General features: G+C 30.8%; 2 protein-coding genes across 13 annotated transcripts in view; one reads left to right on the top strand and one right to left on the bottom strand.

The window, feature by feature from the left end:
- LOC134695582 (calcium uptake protein 3, mitochondrial-like) overlaps window positions 1-16,250 on the bottom strand; it is a 71,605-nt gene extending 55,355 nt beyond the window's left edge. For all 8 annotated transcript variants that reach the window (XM_063556843.1, XM_063556846.1, XM_063556849.1 and 5 more), the window contains exons 1-2: window positions 15,994-16,250; window positions 13,504-13,651 (exon numbers count right to left, since the gene is read on the bottom strand). In XM_063556843.1, the coding sequence (XP_063412913.1) occupies window positions 13,504-13,651; window positions 15,994-16,236 (391 nt within the window). In that variant the 5' untranslated portion in view covers window positions 16,237-16,250. The remainder of the gene's footprint in view (window positions 1-13,503; window positions 13,652-15,993) is intronic.
- LOC134695583 (uncharacterized) overlaps window positions 1-24,322 on the top strand; it is a 57,927-nt gene extending 33,605 nt beyond the window's left edge. For 2 of the 5 annotated variants that reach the window (XM_063556855.1, XM_063556852.1), the window contains exons 2-5: window positions 1,589-1,637; window positions 17,742-18,300; window positions 21,663-21,814; window positions 22,469-24,322. In XM_063556855.1, the coding sequence (XP_063412925.1) occupies window positions 17,994-18,300; window positions 21,663-21,814; window positions 22,469-22,942 (933 nt within the window). In that variant the 5' untranslated portion in view covers window positions 1,589-1,637; window positions 17,742-17,993 and the 3' untranslated portion in view covers window positions 22,943-24,322. Of the gene's footprint in view, window positions 1-35; window positions 57-976; window positions 1,106-1,588; window positions 1,638-16,251; window positions 16,392-17,741; window positions 18,301-21,662; window positions 21,815-22,468 lie in introns of those variants that run through there. The other 3 variants (XM_063556854.1, XM_063556851.1, XM_063556850.1) reach the window with 3 other exon arrangements.
- Window positions 24,323-25,192: the final 870 nt, after the last annotated feature.

The following is a 25,192-nucleotide window of genomic DNA, read 5'->3' as shown; positions in this document are numbered from 1 at the left end:
ATGATTCTCCATTATGTAACTTAAACTTAACACTGGAATACCATCTCATTAATAAGGTACAACCAATCTTTAAGTACAAAAAGAGCTCAAGACATGTTCAATGACTTAATGAACTATCATTATTCCTGGAATAATGAAAATTCCAATATTTAACTTAGGAATCACCAGTTTTAAACTTGAACTGTATTTTCTAAAACACTTGTTTAATTATCTAGAATTGATTGCACATGGTAACCTAACCAGTTAATAATCTGGTGGCTTATTAAACTCCTGCATTCTCTTCTTTAATATACTTAAAATCAATAGATACACCAAGAGATCTGGTAGATTACATGATGGCTACAGTAATGAGTTAATCAAGCACCTGCTATTAATACTAACTTATATGTTGTCAGCACTGTCTCTCATCTACAGGTCAACACTTTAACATTACATGTGTTCTCCGTCTATAAAAATACCTTTGGTTTGATGATGACTAGCTGTAAGAGGTTTCTAACAGCTAACATATAATCATCAAAGTGGAGCCAGCTCACATCTCCTAAATAATGCATACCATTTACTTAACATCTATAAAACACTCATTTGCATTTTTTACAATTAAGCAAGCCAGAATTTATTTGCATTTCAAATTTTGACAGTTTGGTATACCATACAACAAAAGGGTCCAAATTCAGGGAGTTCAAGGATTTTATGTACAGTAGCGGGCATTGTAAGCCAAATAATACTCTAGACCTCAGAAATAAAGAAGAAAACAATTTGAACCCAATGATCTATTGGAAGGAGTTTTTCCCATTCAAAGTTAAATGAATAAAACTTATAGATTAACACAGGAAGGTGTATTTACTGACAAACAGGTAGATAAAAGACAAGTTATCTTATACAAGTCTACACTTGTAACTTTCCTAGCTCACCATTTGCCCATTAACAGACGGGATAGACCCACTTTCATTCATTAAATGTTCGCCGACAGAGACCTATGTGATTTTGTGTCAAGCCACTAATCAAACAAAGGAACATTTCAGACTTATAATCTATAAAAAGGTTTTGTGTTGAAGACAATGTCATTCTTTTCTTACAAACATGGCCAGGTCCCATCAACTTCGAGGTAGGTTCAAATCACCTGTAATAGGTAGATATATCAAAGAAATTATACGGTCACAACGTTAACCTTTCTCAATGGACTAGACCAATTTAAATGCTTTAAGTCAGCAGGTTTTTACAATAAAATAAAATTTACATCTTGTATGTGAATGTCTTAAACATAAGTATAATGTACTCTTTATTTTTATTCTTATTTTTTCAGTGATTTATAAAAACCTATTGCGACATTAAACTATAAATAGATTGTACCTGAAGGTTTTAATTTTGAGATAATAAAAGACTTAATGTTGAAATGTTCTACCCAGTAGGTTGTTATATTGCTTTATGTCATTGTATTGTTACTTATTATACATACAAGGAGAACGTTTTTATATCATCCATTTTTAAAGGTATTCACAAAATGAAATTCAATATGCATTTTTAAATAAGCATGCTCATAGAATGTGTAAGCAATTTTATGAATGAATAAATTTTTTTAACTTTTCAGAAATGAAAGTTTAGATGTATCTAGATTAAGGCCATCAAACAAGTTGAAGGTAGGTCCAATTACATATGTTTTTTTTCATTCCTTAATCTGAAGGACACTTTTATACTTAAAATAAAGCTAAAAAGTCTAATAAGGCAAGTAGGATTATAATAAAATCCTGCTTCTTATCAATGACCCTGCCATGTCCCCTGGCAATGATATATGTATTTTTTTTTCACCCTTTATTCCAGTTGTTGATTATTAATAGAGCGACGCAGCAGGAGTAAGTTCTTTCAATTATTACACTTAAGATGGACAGGTTTCTCACATAAGCTTAGGAGCTGTGGTGTATAATGGTTAGAGCATCAGACTTCTAACACAAAAGTTCCTGGTTCAATCACCCTCCTGGGAAGAAAATTTCAATTACTGAATACTCCATCCACACCATTTGCGCATATGGCCTTGAGAAACAATGATAGTCCATCAAGGGGGACAATAAATGGATAACCTCTACTAAGATAGAGATGAGATATATTTCTTGCACGTAAAAGACACTCTTGTAGTTTTCGAAAAAGAGAAGGCTAATGCAGCTGCGTAAAAATCAGCACTCGCATCCTCTTTCTTGCATATAATGAAGACATTTAGAATTGCCATAAAATTGGGTACCAATAAAAACAAAGGCTTTACAACTTGGCATACTTGTAAGTTATCATTACATGTTGGTCAAGAACAAAGCAGGGCAATACCTCATTAGCATGTTATTCTTCAGAATCTAAATGGAATAATTGTGAAGGAACATAAAGTAACCATCAACCAATCAACCAAAGATACTAAGCATAGTAATATAATTATAGGTCAATCATAAAAATATAAGAACCAAAATCTACTAGTAATAATTGTAAGTTATGAAAGCTCAAAAGTAACTAATTAAATATGTAGCAAGTGTGCTCCCCAGGATTTTTGATAGCGCTGTGATAAGCATGCATACAGTTGACTGATTTACCATTTGTATTTGACGTTATGTAACATTTCCACAGCCATGCTGGTTATATCAGAATATATTGACAGGAATAGAATAAGTAACATAGGCATTATATTTAGCATTGAAAATCAAAATGCATAAATAAGTGAAAAACATTTTCAATTTTAAGCCAATGAACTGTGATATATGAGTTAAGTGATTTTCATTCTGTAAAGTGCTCTGTGAGTACTTATAATTCAAGGATGCATCTACATCTATATACCTAAATGTTATGATGTATGTCCTTAGAGTCTATGGCTTTAGCACAGATGCCAAGTCTTAAATACAAGCACACAAAGTGTACTACAGGTAGCCACTTTATATAAGTCTTGATTCTCCAATTCTTTAACACAGCTGAATTTAAAATTTAGTTGGTTTACAAATATGAGGTGCTGCTGCTTTCAATACATTATGGCACTAGGGAGCTGCTTTCAGTAAATTTCACCCTTCCCTCAGAAGGAATGTTGCAACTTTACCAGCACTCATGTCCAATGACCTCAGAACATTTGCAAAAGTAGTTTATATTTATATATACAGATTTCCAAAGGTTCATTTGGGTTTGAAAGAAAATACATTTTTTGTCTGGCCTAGAAAAGCAGAAATGTTGTTTCCATCCATTCATGAGATATAATCACAAACAAGTTAACCAAACTGACTGCAAGACACTTCAGAACCAAGAAGTTAACAAAGTCAACTTCTATTAACAATATTACCGACCTATGGAACTCCTCTTTTATATACAAGGCAAATTCCATAATCCAGTGTCAATACTCACAAGAAAAAGAAACAGAATAGCTCAAATAATCAATTCAAACTTTTTCAAGCAACCTTTTGTGAATCCCCTCTAACAAATATCTATTAGAATTTTATCTACCAATTGACAAGTTGGCCATCCTTGTATATGGAAACTTATTGACTTTGTGGTAATAATGGGTGTTTTGTCCTTTGAACTTATCAGTCCGACTGGCTCCACTAACAAGTTTGCATTACTTATTTGGACTCTTCAAATCAAAACAATAGACCAAAAGTGACTTCAAATATTTCTCACCTACTTACAAGGGTATACACATCAAATAAATATATAACGTACAATGAATAAACATAGACTAAAAGATAAAACTTAATTCATAATGTACACAAATCGCAAATATATGGGTGCCGTAAAGGATATAATTTAATGCTACACCAATTTGATAAGCAAAACGAAAGTAGATTTTATTTTTTAAACATTTAGAAAGGAGTGTAATATAATATATAACCCTTATTCCAAGAACCCACTGCTTGAATATTCATCTGTTTAAAGCTCTATTTCTATAAGTATAAGATTCATGAGATAAATACTAAGTCACTGTCATAATGAAGGATCACTCATTCAAACATTTAAGAATAAAAAAGAAAATATTTGATGATGGTTCTGCTTGAGAAATCATCTGGAATTAAACTAATAAAGATAATGTATTAATGTCTTTGAGTGAAACATTTTATCTGGCAAATTCAGTAATGTCTTTATAGTGGTACAGAAATCACTGAAAAATGAGGGTGCAATCAAATGTCCCCTTAATTTAGGCTTTATTCTATCTGTCTTGGGCGAAAAGTTTTGCTTTTTTTAATCTGCCCTGCACCTTGCAAATAAGAGACCAAAATTCATGCAAAAATATAACTGCTATAGTACAATAATAAAATCTGTTCTTCACTTAAAAAAAATTAACAACATTATTCAACTTATCAGCAATGTTTTGAATTTAATTCCTCCTTGATAAAAAAAACCAAAAAAAAACATTTAATTTCTTTATATATATATATAGTGATATTAACCTTCCTAATTTATGTGAGTTATATTAATAGTTGAACTTATTAATCAAATGTGGATTATGATAACACTTCAGTCAATATATATCTGTAAACCTTTAATTCTCTATCAACTTTGTCATTCTTAGAGGACGAAAAATTTAAATCTCAAATGACCAGTGGTCAGTTTAGGTTGATCTGCCCGCATGGTGTCACCCTGACAGATTTGACCTTGCTTTGGTCTAGTTTACGTCAGGATTAAGATCTTTACTTAATATTGAGTAAATTTATTTTAAATCAAATTATAACTGAAAATACATTTTTCAACATATAATTATAATTTAAATAACATTAATAATTGAAAAACAAATAAAACATTACTAAACTGTCAATACATGAATAAGTCATTCTTTTATCAAATGTGTACCACATTAACTAACTAATTAAATATTTGTCTAATATCTGAATGTAGCAATACAATAAACATGGTATACTGGAAAACATCATTTCATGTTAAATGTAATGCTTTATGCTTGATTAAAAATGTTCAGAAAATATTTAAACCAGCCCCTTGGCCAAAATTGGGTTTTCACAAGTTGCTTTCTGCAAGAATACAAATATTCTGACTTTTGGCAAACAAACAGTTTTAAATACAATGAAATCATTTAATGTGACTAGCTAGGTCTATGTTTTTAAAAAGCTAAATCAAACCAACCCTAAGTACTGGAAACCTTGGTTCTAACCCTTAACATTTATCAATAGACATTCAGATTTGTTGCAATATTTACATTTACATGTATATATATGATGCTGTTTTTGAAACCTTTTTTACTTATTTTAGTTCAAACTGAATGATTCATGTAACTTTTGCTTTCATGATTGTTTTTAGACTGATATATGTCCAATTTAAAATGCCTTGGTTTTGAAATTGAAATATTTAAAGTGACTCACAGTCACTGTAACTATTAGTTTACATGTATATCTCATGAATTCACGAAGCCCACTTCTCAACAGGTGAATTAGTCCATCACAGTTTGTACTTAGTAAAGACATACATGTAATTCAATCATGATTATATATATTTAAATAAAGGTATCTATGGTACCTATCCTTTCAGTAACCACAAAATGATAACTACAACATGTCATAAATGACCATTGTAATGTCAAATAAACTATAGGCATCAACATATAATTGATTCAAGCTTCTGCATGAAAGTAGGAATATTGCTGTTAACTATGTGATCAAATTCTTAAAATGGTTTACATCTAAATACATTAAATATCAAAATTCAATTTTGTTCAAAAAGTAACTATGAAATAACACAAAATTATCCACAAAATGCCCAAAGGGAGATGTAGAATAATATGGTAACAAGATAGAAACCCAATGAGAATAATATCCCAGGATATAAGAGGTTAACACATGGTAAGCTAATACAAATTAGTACCTCTGATTGGCTGACTGGTGCAAAACACTGCTTTACCTTTACAAATAACCATACAGTAGATACATTTTGCTATCAATTTCGGTTGACTAAGGAAACTTTTATTTCGTTTATTCTTTATTTTGATGATGACCTTTGTCCATATACTTTATGAAAATTATAAACACACTAATGATAATGAATCCCCAGTATAAAACACAACCACAACATGCCACACTCCTGTACAGTACTATACAAATATGTCCATCAATCCATTTAAACAAAGACCTATAAGGTTATGAGGCAAATGTATTATCATACCTAATACCACAAAGTATAACACCATTTTTATTCTTTTTATCACCAAATGTAAAAAGATATTTTATTTGTTAACAAAACATATAAAGCCATTCTTGGTATAGGGTTTATCATTTTTTATGATGCACATTTCCTTAAAAGCAGTTGTAAATCATTTTTCATTCAATATCTTTAAGTTATATATGTTAAGCCAATTATAAGGACTTTGTTACTTTATGTCAGAAGAAACATAACTTTACCTTGTTTAAAATGAGTCGTCACCTCAGCACCTGAAAACCTCACATCAACTAAAAAAGTTTATTTAAATCTAATGACACAGACATTCATAAGTCACCATTATACTACTTTCAACTATATTGACTACCTCCAACTTATAGTTCGTATAATTCAAGTCAGAAAATAAAAATTTCTTCTATTTTCCTAGCAATTAACCAAATTATGGTAAATAAAACTTACAAGTTAAAATGTGATATAATGTCCATAATGTTCTGACAAGAAAACTTGTTGCAAATTTGTTAAATAAGAATGATTTTTTACAAATTTTCAAAATTGCCTCACTTACTTATTTGAAACATGTCAACATTCAAATAGAAAATACCTATAACAAGAGCCAACAGATGCTTCATTAGCTGTTCATTTATAAATGGAGAAAATAAAAAAGAACATGTCATTTATATATGTTCAGTCTTGCATTTCATTTACAATTGATGAAAACTAACTTCCAGTAACAATAACCTCATTCTTGGATAAACAGACCCCAAGATCAAAAGGAGTCTCCCACTATGACTTTCATCTGAATATCTTCATCTGATTTCATCTCAATGAGACAGGTAAACACATTACATCCAAAACTGTTTCCCCAAAAAATCTATATCAGTAGCAATGACCTTGACCTTACATTTAATAGGCTTAATCAACACAATATGTTTTCTCCTGTTCCATTGAATTCAATCTGAATTCTTTTCATTCTAATCAAGCAAAGCAAACCATATGGAAATAATTTTTCCATACATTCTATTGTTAGTAATTGTGACCTTAAACTTTGACCTTTGGCCTTACTCAAAAGGCATTTGTACTTTCCCTGACCTTAACCCAAGACCTTAAGTGACCTCGGAATTAAAATAGTGGTCTTCCTGTCATTATATGACCATACATCAAAGTAAGTTGCAATCTGATGTTTAGTCTTTGAGTTATTAATCTGGAATGAGAGAAGAACAGGTTAACAACTCAACACTCCCACCTACTTTCTTCTTAGTATAGGATATAAGAGTCAGCAAAAACCATGTGTGCATTACATTACTGAATGTCAGTGCATTAATAAACAATTACAGCATGGTGTACAGTGTCACATACCCCTATCTGTTTTGGTTAACCATAAATGCAGCTATAAATGAGAAGTTAAGAAACCAAATATATTTCATGATTCCTTTTCCTTTAAAGTCGTTATACAGAAGACTTGCATTTGAAACTTTTTCAGTTACACATTTTATTCAAAACTAATGGTTTAATGTTACTAGCTGCCATGAACTTCATGAGAAGAATGCAAATTTGATAATCTAATTTCATTGAGAGAAAAAAACATCAGAAAAAATCATCAAAACTACGCCTACACAGCTCTGTTGGTCTACCTTGTGACCAGATTATATAATATTGGGAGTGATTTATCTTTATATAGTACTGCACACTTTGACTTGGAACTTTGACAATATTAAACATATATGCTGTATCATCATTTGTAAAATGTTTTTGTCCTTGCTTTTACAATTTAGGTAAACAAGATATACTGTGAACCTTAATTATTAAATAACTTATATATATATCATGTATATATGAGCATGGCAAATTAAAAAATAGAAGTTTTCAGCAAACAGGAAGTAAAAAATTAACAGTAAATGCATACCGTACATAGCGTGTAGAGGGCTTTCTCGCAGGGTGCAAATTTTTGCCTATTTTTCTCGCATTGAACAAAATTGCTCAAATAAATTCCGCCAATTTAAAACAACACATGCAATAGTATTGATAAAAGTTTTGAATCTGCTAAAATCATAACTGCCAAAATATTTTGTATACCCTTTTACAGAAAATTGTGAAATTTTACACCTGCGAAAAATAACCCGAAAAATAGCCCGCTATACTTTTTTGGCCCAATAAGACGATGCTATGGTGCCGATATTTCAATATGCAACTTAGAAAAAAGACACAGAAATTTCCTAGTTTGAAATGTTAAAGGATGCTTTCAAATCTTTCTATGTGGTATGGGTCACCGTCTGTTGCCTTATAAATAGCCACTATATATAGTTTAAAGCCCACTAAGACTTGTAAAATTTCATTTGGAGTTTATGTACTACATTTTGCAAAACTATAATGTTAAGACACATCAGAAAAATGTTGAAATATTGGTCTTTGGTCAAATTAGTATTCAGTAAAGATTTTAGTGCAGACTAGTACAGCGACCTATATAGACTCGCTTACGTGTACTACATCTATAGACATGATATAGATATAATTTGGTCTTTGGTGGATAGTTGTTTCATTTGCAATCGTAAACCAAATTCTCCTTCTTTTATATTACATGTAATAACAAAATAACATGCAACAAAAATTTCTTTTTATAATTAAAATACTGAAAACCTATGATCTGACCACAAATATTTGCTTTTTATACAGATATCACTATCAATTTCTTGGAAGGGAAAATATTTAACGCCTCTACAAAATATGTTGTGGGTATGCACCTTTAGCAACTTATTATAAGTTAAAACCCCAAGACTAGTAAACTCCATTTGGACTAGTACATTATTGCAAAAGTTTGTTTAGACACATAAAAAAGACTGTTGAAATATTGGTCTTTCTAAGATCAAGCTAATAGCTATATATAGTCGTAAAAGATTTTGGTGCAGACTAGTAAAGAGACCTATATAGGTGCTTACATCTATATATATATGATATATGAAATTTGGTCTCTGGTGGAAGGTTGTCTCATTGGCAATTGAAACCACCTCCTTCTTTTATAACAAAAGCAAAAAAAAACGCAATAAAGTTTTCTTTTTATAAAATAAAATGTTGAAAAACTTAAACGCTCTGACCACAAAGATTTTCTTTTTTATTTGAATATCTCTATCAATATCTTAGTGGGAAAAAATTCAACGCCTCTGCAAATTTTTTTAAAGTTTATATCAATGTACCTTCCATATTTAAAAAAAACAAATCTTGTTTAACTTTAATACAACAAAAGTATTTATTTACTTTCAAATATCTTTTGAGTCTATCTCATAAGATCTAACCTTGTACGATATATATATATGAATACAAGTAGCTGAGCTTCGATATATTTAAAACCACTAGTATATAGAGATACTCTTGTATTCTATTATTTAATAACTGGTACCTTCTATCACATACCAAAAAAAGTGGGAAGGGAGCAATCAATGTGCTTATTCACAAAAACTTCAAAGTGTGGAAGTTGTTGTTTGTTCAAAATACCAATACAAAAAATGCCAGACCCTTTTCCTGTTTCAATTCTCAATTTTATTAAATATAAAACAAGATGATGTGGTATACATGATTGCCAATGAGACAACTCTCCACAAGAGACCAAAATGAGACAGAAATTAACATCTGTAGGTCATCGTACGACCTTCAACAATTAGCAAAGCCCTATTAAAGGATTTCTGGTGACCCATAGATGTTAAAAATCCTTCTCATTTGATCTCTGTGAGAATCTAACATAATGGTTTCATTATAATACCATCATAATCTCTTTATTTAATATTTTACTACTGTAATAGATTTTTCTTACTCTGGCTTCAGGAATTAAGAAATAAAATTTCTATATGCTTTATACAACATGCTATGTCTACATGTATGTTTCAATTTTTCTAATGGAGATACATAGTATAACGTATAGCAGGTTATTTTTCGCAGGGAGTACATTTTCGCTTATATTTGCTGATAGAACAAAATCGCAAAAACTAAATTCCGCCAAATTTATAGTGAACAAACAAAGATATTGATAAACTTTTTGAATATATGCCAAAATAATAACCGCCAACATAGATTGCAAAGTCCTACACCCGCGAAAATAACCGCTATACGGTATGTCTATTCAATCAGAATATACAAATCATTAGCATGATAACGTTGCAAAAGGTGATAATGAATGAAAGGAGATGTACATACATGTAGGGATAGCACATCAATTCTTTGTTAATTTTTAGTTCACTTCAGTAATGTTATTTAATACATAAGATGTACCCCACTACCTTACAAAATCATTGTGTCTTCATGTTCTGACTCAGTTGTTTACATGCATTTTTTTATATAGTAATAGATATTATTTACTAAGTCAATCGAAGTTTCAAAACCACTGACATAACTTTTCTCAATTCAAATCATTCCAATACACTGTGACTTACTTACTTATAGATTGAAATCTAATGTATAATTAAAAAAATCTTAAAATTCCTATCTGATGAAAAATTAAATCTTTTCTTCATTCAAATTACAAGTCAAGTAAATTCATTCACAAAAAAAGAACTAATATATTGTGAACCAAGGACAAAGTGATAGAGAATAAATCTGTTAATTTGATTTACTTAAATATTCTCATCAAAGAAAAAAGGCCACCAGGATAACTGTGGGGATATAATTCCTAAACCTCTAATTATCCTGTTTATAATGGTCTAATGTATTCAGGCTAGTTTTGTAACTTTAACTCTTCATGCATATTTTATTTCAAAATTCACACATATGTTCTAAAATGTAACAAGTGTTATAAAACTTCTTATCATTCAATAAAAATTGACAGTATTTTAATGATGTTCTATATATATAAATTGTATTACATGTATATGTATATTTATATATACACATGGGTAAAACAATTTGGAATCCTATTATCTTCTAGCATATCCAAACAAAGAGGAAAAACCCTATGGGATTTACACCAGCTAAAATGGATGACCCTGAGTTTCACCCTAAGTATGACCTGCAGATTTAACAGAATACAATGATGATGTTCCTGTACATCTAAATGTTGTATCTCTTTTTTTGTTCTTTGTTTCATGTTTTGATTTTTAATCTGGCTGTTGAATTTTTTTTCTGTTATAATTGTTTTAACATTTTGTCATATTGGAGCCATTCATAGGTTGCAATGAGGTATAGATTTTGCTCATTATTGATGACTTATTAATTAACTGTTGCCTTTTCTATAGTTTCTAACAACTTCACTCATTGGTCTCTGGTGGAAATCGGTCTCAAAATCTCCATATTTTATATAACATGAAACATTTATACATGTACATGTACCATTACTGTAAATATCTGCAGTATGAAACACTGCAATCCAGCAACATAACACAGCTAGAAAATCTCATGAGGTATCAGACTAGAAAATGGTTATGTGACTCTAGAACTATAAGTTTTCATACTCGTTCTGTCACCCTAGATATAGTGGCAGAGTTAAAGGTGTTTGAAAGGTTTAAATTCAAAACTTCAATTTGTTATGATACCCCTTTATTTCAATCCTTAGAATGTCAAAGGTAAATGTTGCATGTACATCATAAGACAGCAACCAGACAAATAGGCAAAATAGGCTAAGTACGCTCGGCTGTATTTTCAACAATAGAGATAAGTCCCATGATAATGTCTTATATGAGCTCTTATATGCCAAAATCTGATGTAAAAGATCTAGATTTGCCTTCTATAAAAATTATGTTGTTGCGAATCATCTGCAAATAATAATCGATAATCGGAACACTAGTTTTGACATGCGACAGGCAAGTAAACAAGTATGGACAAGAAGAGGATTTACCATAATTGCTTAACCAATAAATAGTGTTTATCATTTAAAAAACAAACTCCTAAAAATTCCACTATAAAAAATGAGATAAATCTTAATACCTTAAAAAGGTTTTTTTTTAAGATAACATTCAAATTTAAATCATATCCGTTTCATCAATGAAATTCAAACATCACATTTTTTTAGAAACAGCTGTATATCAAAATAAAGTTAAGCTTTCTTTAATTAATTGACAATAATATTTTATGGATTCTTGGCCAAAGGCAAAGCTACAATTATAATTACCATATTTTCAGCTTGACTCCATTTCAAGTCAAACACCATAAAAACCACCAATACTTATTTGTCAACATTAAAAACATTACACAAATCTTTCTCAATATAATTTGTTTATTAAAGACCAATTTGTAAACAAACGTTTTCTATCTACAAAAATGACATAAATCTATTTTTCATTTTTAAGCATATAAATCAGTCATATATATATATATAAATATATGTGCAAAGTGCTTTTAAATACATTTTGTTCTACACAAGACTTCAACTTTTGAATTAACTTTTGTATATTTTGGACAACTCATTGATTAATGGGACCTATATTTTGTGGGTTTTTACTGGCGGATTTTTAGTACATTTAACAATAAACATGTACATGTATGTATACCATTGAAAATGTTCTGCAAGTTTCATAAGAATTGACCAGATCCCAAAAAGTTCTCAGTTACATGTATGTTCATCTGTTGTCTTGGCCCCTGGAGTTCACATTAATAATGTATCCAGCTGTTGTTCTTTTTGTTGACTTGGCTCTCCAGTTCATATCTAACTAGCTGTTCAATCAATCTTTTGTCTCCATTCCAGATTTAGCAGGTATCCTTTTATTGCTGTACCAAGTCAGGAATATTACAGAACTTTATTATCCATTTGTTTGTGTAATTGAGCTTTCGATTTTTCCCATTTGATAAAGGACTTTCCATTTCAAATTTTGAAACTTAACCTGATAATTTTTGGACTAGTCCCTAGATTTTAGCAGCATCATATTTTTTTAACTTTAATTCATGCATCAATTTCAAGCATAGGAAAATAACATGTACATAAATGTAGTATGGAAAGTACAAAATGTACATGGGAATAGTTATGATATACATGTATGCCAGCAGCAAATATGTGTATTTCATGGATATATATATACAACTTGTCTAAACATCAACCCAACAATGTTAGATCTGTAAATTTGCTTTCGCAAATTTTTGGTTCTTCCCTCGCCGGGATTCGAACCCATGCTACTGTGATATCGTGACACCAAATCGCCTGTGACTATATATATATATATATATATGTAAATTCTTTTAAGGATTGTTGGATGGCATGGGTGACAATTTCGGACCTATTTCTGGTGTGGAAGTTATTATTTTACATGTAGTTCGTCGGTATTGAAAGCAAGTTGAATTAAGATGTCAGAAGGAAAATCAAATAATTGTCAAGAGAAGTAAAAGCATCCCTTATAGAGATTCTATTGTACAATGTACAAAAATTTACAAAAATGTATGTTAAATTTCAAAAAAGAATTTCTGTAATTAACTTACGTCTTGGCACCTCCTCTGTGACTGATTCTAAGAAATCCTGAGGTGTCATATAAATCTGTCCATTGTACTGAACCGAGGCAAACTGTAGGAACCTCATCTCTCTGTAGGTCAACGATCGAGGTGTCGGCTTCTGACCAGCTTCCTCATCCTTAAAACAGGAATTCACAACAACTCATAAAGTATTTAATGTAAAAGGAAAACAATGAATCAGGTTAATTCACAACTTAAAACTCATAAAGTACAATGTAAAAGGAAAACAATGAATCAGGCTAACCTCTTTAAAACAATGAATCAGGCAAACCTCTTTAAAACTACTTCTGTAGTAACTTGGTGTGAAGAGATTTCATACATTGTTTTACTAAATGTACCTAGGATTATATATATTATATTTAAAATTTATAGAAGTTACACTTACAAAATGTACCGGGAAAGTATAAATTTGGCATTATTTGGGACAATCTTCTATGAACATTGTACATGTAAGCATGTTAATTTTTTTTCAAATTTCTACTCTCTAAACATGCCAAAGTGGCATACAAAAATAAGTAGGAGTACAGCTGTATGCTGAACAATGAATGCAATGCATCAACATTTCGTCTTTACAAAAGTAACGTAATGACCCAGAACATAGAATGAGAAATTTAATTCAAGTTAAATTTTTTAACTGATATGCATTTTGTCATTAAGTACATGTTTAACAATTAAGGTATGAATTGAAATTGGTGAATCTGAAAAACTTTTTTTTATGTTGACACAAAAATTGTTGACGAGTATACTTATAAAAAACGTACTGAAATCTAACAACATAATTTTGTCGTTGTTGAAAACAAATACAAGGTACAAAGGACATGAGTAAACGAGATGCCTCATTATGTCAATGAAATTCATGGGAAAATAAGACATTGGTTTTATTACAATGACTTGTCAAACAGTCAATAATCTTATCTTTTAACAAATATTCAACTGTGAAAAAACCTTGTCTGTTTGTAAATCTAATGGACAAAAGCATTTATCTGTGTGTTTTGATGAGTGAATTGATAAAAGTTGTCTTAGTACAAAATGGCATAATCAACAAATTTCCTGAGAATTTTTAATATGATACACGTTTATTATTATTTTTATTTAACAACCAGACAAATTTCTTTCAATAAACTTATTGCACATGTTGTAGGACTCACTGCAAAAGATAAGTAAAGACTATGTATGTATGTGGTATGTGAATACTTTCACCTTAAAATAGTATGATTAATATGCATAACACCAAGGTCTCCAAATTTAGTAAAGTAAAACAACTGTAAACCATATGTGGAAAATGATATGTATTCATTGGCAGATCAAGTTCTTAAATATAAGAAGGAGGCACTAACTTTCCTTAAGGGGACCCTCTTCAGTCGTACTTCAGTGATTTTCTATATAATCAACCAAATTTTTCCCACATACATGTAAGGAGGAGCAGGATCTCCTCGGATCTGCCTATGGTAATAGAACATTAGCTGATAAATGTACATGCATTTTGTACTTTACCTTATTAGAGGTACATTTTTGTACATTGTTCAGATTTTGATTTTCAAAAAAATTATATTGAAACAAGTTTTTAAAATGTGCGCAATTTTGTTTAGGATGAAATAAAAGTATATACATGTATGCAGTTCCATTTACAAACTTTAAAAAAAATAGAGTCGGTAGATCAGCAAAAAAATTTGGGGTAAAATCTGGAGAAAAAAAATGGGTGTACATCACCAAACCCAGATTCTGGCACTATACACGACCCTAACTAAAGGTCGCTATATACTGTATCATGTATATGTTTGGTTGTAAAATAAACAGATATATTACGTTTCTGATTAATTTTTGTAACAAATGTATGTACTGAAAAATTCTAAAATTATTGTGAGGGGTTTATTCATGTGAGTTTCATGACTGGGTGAGTATCGCAATAACTTTTATTATGATTTATCTGACAGATACATTACCATCACCAATATTATTTACCCCAAATCTGCTTAAAATTCAGCATCAGGCATTAAGATTATAATGTCTTTGATGAATCTCCATCCTTGGAGTTTCTAGTCTTGATTACTGATGGAATTACTGATGTACCATCAAAACAATAAGAATTACCTCCCTTTGCATGTATTTCCCTTAAGAAAATTGACTTTTCATTCGACCTAACTGTATATCTTTTTTGAAATCCAAGTTTATGTTAGTTCCAGAAATTAAAAAATGTGTTAGTTGATAATTGTAGAAAAACATTTTTCAGCATCAGCCTCAGGTTAACTTTAATTTAATAATTATAAGTCGTTATCCAAGACTCGCCGCAAGAGAAACAAAATATTTGCATAGGCTAGCTTCCTGTGACTTCTATATCAAATTAAGGACTAAATTCCTTCATTAGACATATATATTTTCGTCTTTTGTATATATTTTCTCTCTCTGAATATAATTAGATGTTTCACTAAGAAAATAGAGTGAAAGACACACAATTCTTACCTCTTTCGCCAGCAAAATTGGTATGACACCTCTTGTTTTGTACTTTTTCTGCCACTGGTAAAAAGAAACAAATGCTGCAGTAGTAAAACCTGTTGCCACAATCGATAATGATGCACTACGTTTACCCCTAAACCTAGAAAAGTTTCTCAAAAGTGTTTTATGCGCTTTACAAGTCTGAAATAGTTGAGAGGGCCTCAGAGCCGCCATATTGAAAAATACAAATCCTCTTAGGCGCATGCGCATACCTGTTGACTGTCAGATCTCAGCTGATTGTAAAGTTTGGTGTGTAGACAAACGGTTTAATAGTTTTTTTCAATAAGACACCGTAAAACTTGGAATTTTAAATGTGATTTTGAAATATTTCATTTGGACGGAGTTAATCATTAATTGAACGCAAGGTATTTGTTTTATAAAATTAGTTACAATAGTTTTATTTACCATTTAACGTTTTCTTTTCTGTCTCAAAAATATTTCATTCATTCCTGGCCGGTTAGACCTCAATACAAATTTTGCGCTAAGTTCTATATGTAATTGTTAAGAGACAATTCTACTCTTTATTGCAAAATTGTAATTTTGCATGTTTTATAAAATGAAACTTGTAATGAAGGTAGGCGTTTTCTAGCAATATAAAAATTTCTAGGTTTTATCAAGGTACTTTATATCTAGGACCTGGAGTTAAAAGTTGTGCAGTGTATGTAAAATTTTTACCTATAGTTATCACCTGACTGATTTGAACAAATATTTTAACGTGAAAATTCGTTCAAGATAAATGATTTCATTTCTGCAACACTTCAGAATTTACACGATCACATTTTTCTCAGTGAACTAGGGTATATATGTACATTTAGTTCAGTAAAACCTGTTGAAATATAGTGGTTATATTCAATAGTCCTGTTATATTCTTGAGCTGTTGTATTAATAATATTTAAAAATTGTTTAATTTTCTTATCAATTTACTGATTGTATCCGTAATGTGTCCTCTATTTAAAATAAAATATATCTTATTTAATGTTTTCTTCTCCATGTTATTTTTTTTCATTTAAAAAATTGAATTCCTAACATTGTCAAAATGCATCCCATACCGTATAATCTGTGTTTGGAATTTATTGAAATTTCCCGTATTCGATCTGTATTCAGACAATTTATGATCTATATGAATTTGACCTTAAAATGATCACTGTGTTCCTCGAGGATGTATGACTACTAATGAAACAAGTTATTGCTTTGTTATGTGTTTTTAATAAATCTTTCTATTTTATCGTTGTACGTGTATGCTTTCAGGAAAATGTTTTATTGTTTATATGGGTTGATCATAGCTTCTGCAACTTTAAAACAATTATGAAATTTATTATTATTATACTACAGTACTGAAATTCTTATGTTGAATTTCGTTTCCAGCTTTCCGTTGATGGCTATGGTATTTTATGAAATTTTTAATCAGAGACCTATAACATCATATAGTGTATATATGTCTCTGCCTCAATTCAAATATTGAATTGAAATATAAAATGACAACGGTATACTATGAAGTGGCACTTGACCCGTGAACCTTCTGTTTTACAGCAACAAATTACAACAATATATAGTGTTAGGGTTGTCCGTCGGAAACCGCTAGATCATGTATTATTGGACGGAAGTGGGATGCACCAATCAATAGATAATGTTATGTGAGCTGGAAGCCTACTCGTCCCTCTCTGATTCATAATTTAATATATATAAATATCAAATTTATTTTTTGTATTTTGCAGAGAAACTGACCAATCAATGGATTTAGTGGGATTTGAAATGATAATGTTGTGACAAGATATTACTATGTTCACGTGTGGGAAGTGATGCTTACCTAAATTCTTGATGGAATATATTTATCAGATTCCGATCCTAGAAAGAAAAAATAGAAATAATAAAACTTGGAGAATTTTATATTACCATAGGATTACTAATGTTTGCATCCGACACATATGTCCATATGCACAGTCATTACGTGTTGGGTTTCTTAAGCAATGAACTCGCATGTCTTTCTAAAACTCGGAGTAGCATATAAGGCAAACTTGAAACATATCGTACCAATTATCATATTTAGTGTTGTATTTTCTGGAATATTTACCATGTCAAATAGTGCTCCTATTAAAGGTGGACCTTTACCTAATGGGTTTTCTTTTCATTCAAGTAGAAATATGTCGGACATTTTAGTTCCAGAAGAAATGGACATAAAAAACGAATATTTATTTTTACATGCAAATAACAATATGTGGTTAGAAATTTTAAAAGATGGAACAGTGAAAGCTAACACATGTCCAACCAAATACGGTAAGTTTATAATATCTTTATACTTTCTTCACTTCGTTTAGGAATTGGGTTTACACCTAATGTTCTCTTTTTGTACTAAAGAGTTTGAAAATATTTCGAAGCAATAAGATCATTTTGATACAAAATGCTTTACGTTTCACTCATGTGTAGTGAAGGGCAAAACTCGAAGTCGTTTGTCTGTCGTGGAGCCAAATCAATTAAGGATCCATCATTAATTAATTAATGTTTCGGTTAAATTAATTTTTAATTCTAATTTGTACGTTAGCAGGCGACAACTCCAGAATAACTTCCCTTAATAGCCGATTATAATCCAATTAAAATTTTGAGATGATTCGACGAAACTTGTTCTATAATTCTAACCACGAGACGAATGTTTTTATAATAATTTAAGAAAAATAAAAATACGTCTTGTGAAAAGATTATCGTAATTTGTTAATTAGTTTACAAATGAACGCTGTCTGGTGTTAATCGCTATCACGTTACTGGTAATGTCATTACGCTTTAATCATCTCTTGTTTGTTTAAACTATATATTCCTGGGGGGTTCTCGTTAAACACATCGTTATTTTACACGGCAATACAAAGTATGCACAGTATGTGTTGAAACTAATTGAATTAAGTCTGATGTCTTCTTGTCATTGAAGTCGAACACACCTTTTCGCGGTAAAAATAAAATATTCTATACAAGTAGTTGTGAAATCAATCTATGTCAATTTTACTTTACTACATGCCAATAAATTTCATTTTTTTACAATCAAAAATTTTGACAAATCACCTATGCTAGAAATTTCAGAAACAATTCATAACTCAACTTAACTTGTAACTTGACTATGTGTACATTTTAATATTAATTATTTTGAGGGATTCTATAATGAAATCATAGGACATCTAGTTGGTCGTATTTTAGTTAACCCTTGGGTGACCATTTTGAATTGACTTTTCAGAATTTGTGTTTTATAAAAGTTTAAACGATAAGTTCACATATTAAGGTAACTTATAATGAAAAACGTGCACGGGGTCAAAGAGTTTACTTCCATAGACATAATACAAGACGGAGAGCACATGCTATATCAATTATCTAATGATCGTAGTAAATACTTGACCCTTGTCGAAAACCTCGGATAGTGTACTCGTTTATAATGAAGCATGGTCAATAATGTCAATATATGATAAACATATACATGTAATATATCTCACCATATCTTGTTTATGATAAAATTTATTGCAGGTGGCTTGTAATTAAATTATTCTAAGATTTTAATAGTACTGTTACACGAATACACAAACTCAAGTGCCTTTTAATTCTTTCATGCAGGCATAACATGTTTTGTAGCTTTATAATAAAAGAATGAATGTACTATTACATATTAGCATTGCTCCACAAACATGGTAAACGGATTCAAACTTTGCAAGTTTAAATTTGTCCACTTTACATTGTTTCAAATAATTGAATTTGGATAGAAATTTGCGTTTTATCATGTTGTTCTTCATTTGATACTAACCAGACGAAATATGAACCTCTCATTGACAACATTTAAATTAACAAAAGAATTCAATTGAATTTATTAATAGACGAGTTAAAATGTTTAAACCAATACTTCCAAGGACTGTTTTACATTATCTCTTATCTGCCATTTCCAGAAACAAACAAAATCATTGAGGTGCTTATTCACGAAAGATTATCCCCTAAGATTAGCTTTCACGCATTAAGTGAGAAACTTTATTTAAGAATTTGTGTAAGTAGATCTGAATTTCACAGCCTTAATAGGATTATCTTCATTCAATATCTATTACTTTATTGTGTTGACCAATATGAAATTCATCGTTTTGGTAAATATGTCATACTCAAAGCTTCGTATAATACATGATTTTTTTTATTTATTTAGAAAATGCAAAGATAAGTCCATACAATATTTTTCCCATCTGAAAGGTTATTGGTCAATGCAAAATAATCAATATATGCTCAAAAGTAAAAATAAAATAAAATACTAAATACATTGAAAGTATACTGCCATGGTATTTTCATTAAGAAAACATTGTTTATTGTTCTTGCTGATTTGGACTTTCCACTAGCTTTCAGGAACTACTAGTCTATTACTCTCATGTCCCGATACTTTGTGTCTAGTCTTATTTTATAGTTTGTTTGTGTGCATTCTTTCAATGAGATGAGTCGAGCCTTTGTCAACTGATTTTTACAACTCATTCTTGTGTTGTGCTGTTACATCACTGTCCCATGTTAAGGGACGGGTAGAGCACTCGGAAATATAGGTAACCCCGCCGCAATTATATATTTGCTTTTACAAACTGTAGCCGGATAATCAGCGGTTGCCGTTTGTTGCTGTATATCATATACGTTTTTCGTTTATTGTTTTTACAGAAAGAAGGTTGTCACTTTTGTCGTTCAAATAGTTATACATTTGTCAAGACGGGACCTTTTATAGCTTGCTACATTTATATGGTATGGGTTTTGTTCAGTGTCTAAGACAGTACGATGACCTACTATACTTGCTGATTTCTACGTCGCTTGAACTCTGGTAGAAAGTTGTCTCAATTGCAATCATATCACATTTTATTTTTATATCAATCAAAGAAGAATACCATGTATGACAAGATTATATGATATCTTTCCCTTCGACCAAGCTTTTAGTTTTCATTGCAGACCGGATTTATTCTGTTTTAATCCTGTCCTAATCCTATTTAATCAAGTGTTCTTTCTAGCTATATTGCTAAATAAAGTCAAAACTATAGTATTGGATTAAAGTCATTGTATGGAGAAAACATTTAACACTAAAGTATTTAATCTTTATCTAGACGATAAAATATTGCCATTAAGTTTTTCTTTATTCCTCAATTTCTTACACGAATTAATGAATTCGGGATAAAAGGATTGACCCCATGTTTCTAGTTAGGTGTGTAATGATTTCATTACGAGATCAAAGAGTTACATTGTTCAAATTAATTAGTTATCACTAATACAGTCAATTATAAATGGAAATCCTTAGCTTTTAACATGTAGGCGTAAAACTTGACTCAGATGGTGGGATATTTTGAGTTACATTATTTTCTTATTTTGAGAAAAATACTTTGACAATATTGCCCATCTTCAAAAGATATACGATTCCACAAAGACATGTATACATCAATAACATCTTAATAAAATCTACCTAAACTACTATGTTATATACCATTGGTTTATTGCCCACTTATAGACAATGGTCATCTGTATAATGTTACCGAATACAACGCTATATTACAGTAGCAAAAAATAATATGATATTCGCCACAAAACGCACCGGCACAAACAGTATACATGTATCTCATTTAAATCATAACTTTAGTTATTTTGTTTTTGTTTTTATTCAGGTGCTTTAGAAAGTGGCAGTCATTCCGCTAAATTAACAAGTAATGGTAACATGGCTGATGCGAAAGAAGTGGCAGATAATGCCGCTGTGTATCTTAGAGGTGTCGAAGCGGGGAAATACTTGTGTGTTAGAAGTACCGGAGAGGTGTATGCGGTAAGAATATTATTATTATTATAAATTTGTTAAGTAACAGCATACATATAAAGGCGGAGCGATTTCTTTTGATACTTTACCATTAAGTGTTAGGTGAATGTGTACCTCTATATTTGACGATGATATCGGTCTGTACATAATCTATAAGGTAGACAGTACAGTACGTACCTCTATAGTTGACGATGATATTGGTCTGTACATTGTCTATGACTATGCCTATAAGGTAGACAGTGCGTACCTCTATAGGTGGCGGTGATATCGGTCTGTACATATTCTACAAGAGTTTTTTTTCTGCATCGTGATTGATAGCATCTAAAATGAATTATGAATAATTAAGAAACACATTGACCTGTAGATTTATTGAACATGGTAAATGTATATGTATATTAGTATTAAGAAAATTTACATGAAGACTTATTTTCTTCAGACCAGAATATACAAAAGAGGATCCTCTTATAGCTGACTATGCGGTATTGGTTTTGGTCATAGTTGAAGGCCGTACGGTGACCTATAATTGTTAATTTCTGTGTCATTTGGTCTCGTGGAGAGTTGTCTCATTGACAATCATACCACATCTTCTTTTTTATATTCATGTTGAAAACGGGTGGGGATATGACCAACAGTTGATTTAAATGATTGTTATTTATTTTTCAGTCTACAGAATACAACAACACTGATTGTGCTTTTATACAGAAACCACAGTTTGAAACAACTGGCGGGAAATATCATTATTTCAAACATCTACACCATTTTAGTAAATATAAAAGACGATCGCTACGTTTTAAAAACGGGAAAAGGAGAAAACATCATACAGTGCGGTTTCAATTAGGGTTTACGAAGAATGGAACAGTGTTCGTTGTTCAAAAACACTATGAAAGGAAAGAAAAACACAAACCAATGTTGAGTATAAACAGAGTGATGAAAGAAATGCCATCAAACTCTACTTGTGCAAATCAAACTAATCCTCCAAAAAAACCCAAAAGACGTTTTAAATTCTGTCGGAAAGTGTGGAAAAACTATTTTAGGTCTTCTATAAAGGATATAAAGCGATTTAGAAAATACAATTGTTGGGACAAATTACGACAAATGAGAAAACAAAATCCCACGATTACTAGTGATACTGGGTGAAGCTATATACACATTTTATAGGTTTTTCAAATTCTTGTCTCAAAACACAGAACGGTGCAAAACTACGTCCTCAGCGGCCAAATGATATGCCGCCATTGCAGAAAGAGGAAGCCGTGGTTGCGCATGAGTCGATATTCCAGAGGAACCATTTACAGTATTTGTTATTTATTTGACACGAGTACAGTGACAGCGTCTCTATTCTATTATCTGTGATCAAACTAGCCTTAGTATGTTACTCCAAAAGTCTCAATATCATGTTCATGATAACTCATTGTTTTTGTAAATTGTTTACTCATCTATATCATCCAGGACATTATGGACAATTCCTTTTATGGATATTGTAATAATTAAAGAAACAGTGCAATAAAACGACTGAAATACAGGAATAGCAAGATGGCGGGTTAAATACCTGAAGTATTCATACTTCTAAAGGCCTTCTGGTTAGGTCATTCTTGTGGAGGATTATTTTGTATGAAAGTCAGTAGTACATGTATAATGAAATTGTGCATTAATTTCTTGCACAAACATGTGCACAAGTTCTTTACGATGTGAATTACTAAGAAACGTTGATACACTTAACAAATGATTGTAAATATATTTATAAACAGCATTTGATCATAAACATGACTTCCCTGTAAGGGTTTATAAAGATCTGAACTGTCCACTGATTAATCAGGGGAAAAAAATTAACCAATATTTGACACAACATCTTTATCTGATGTCTATGAACTCTAATCTAACTGGGACCAAATGCAATACATCATTTTCTTTGTTTAACTTGTATTTGCTTGTGTCATTTCTTGTTTAAAAGTTTACCTCTTTTGACACATGTATTGTAATTAACGCTTTTCCGACCAAATTCAATATCAATATGAGTCGGAACAAAATAATATTTACTAACTTGAATAAATACCATTAGCATGGGACGAACAGACATTACCCACATGTCTCCGTTCATACTCTGCTTTAAGATGCTATATATACTTGTGTACATTCCATATCAGTTCTCGTAGATATTGATAAGCATGTTTCTCCTAACTGTTGCTTTGTATGACGTTGTCTTAAAGTTGCTTAGAAAGCATTATATTCAATTTTTTGGTGCTATATGTCCGTGTATAGAGGTAGAAACTTCAATTTATTTATTTATTTAATTAAAAGCCAGTATCTGAATACAGGCAGTTCTATAATACTCTTATACACTTTGCTTGTTACGTTCAACAAATTAACAAAACAAATATTTTTCGTTGACTATTCAGGGACATAATTTTTGTATGATTTTGCCATTCACTTTGTAATATTTCTTATGTTGTCACATGGGCTTCAGTCAATTCATGTGAATTTATTTTGTGATACAATTTATCATAAAATTATTAAAAAATTCATGAAACAAAAAGTATTTAATATTTTATTGTTCACAATAGCATCAAAGCACTATAGTGGATTGGTTGACAGTGAGACAGAGGATCAGATGGTAATGTTAGGGTATGGAAATCGACGGCAAACTTACCACTTCAGGGCTTAACACGAAACACGACTAAAAGATCTAGACCTAACAACAGAATAAGAAATACAATACAGAAAACTACTAAAGATTTAACAACAGAATGAAAATACAAAACAGAAAATAAAAGATTTAACATCAGAATAAAAAATACAACACTGACAATAAAAGATTTAACAACAGAACAAAAACACAACACAGGAAATAAAAGATTTGACAACAGAACAAAAAACGCAACACAGGAAATAAAAGATTTAACAAAAGAATAAAAAACACAACACAGAAAACTATATAAGACCTAAAAACAGAATAAAAATCACAACGCAGAAAACTAGCAGACCTAATGGCGTAGAGGTATAGTGGAGGGGTCATGGTTTTATTTTCGGTCAGGTTAAATCAAAAATAGTTTTTAGCTTCTTCTCCGCTAAGCACAGCATTATAGTATAATATGTAAATGGCGTCGGAGTAGGATAACATTTCTTTTTCTTTTACTGTTGTGAACATGCATTTTTCGCGTCTCAGCGTATCTGTCTAGTACTAAAGATCCATTTAACAGTCCTTCTCGTCCTGATAAGATGTCTACTATTGGTCACTGGCGGTTAAGCACAAAAATGTCCGTTTGTCTTCCGCATTATATTTGTAACGTATAGTTTATTACATATACTATGATGCTTGATTTAATTATTCTTGGCTGAGGAACAACTATTTCATACCTTTTATTCTGCTTTGATATTTATTACAACATTTCC

This window comes from Mytilus trossulus, chromosome 14 (assembly GCF_036588685.1).
Source record: "Mytilus trossulus isolate FHL-02 chromosome 14, PNRI_Mtr1.1.1.hap1, whole genome shotgun sequence".
Taxonomy (NCBI): domain Eukaryota; kingdom Metazoa; phylum Mollusca; class Bivalvia; order Mytilida; family Mytilidae; genus Mytilus; species Mytilus trossulus.
Note: the sequence above shows the minus strand (reverse complement) of the source record. Positions and strands in the feature narration are given on the sequence as shown.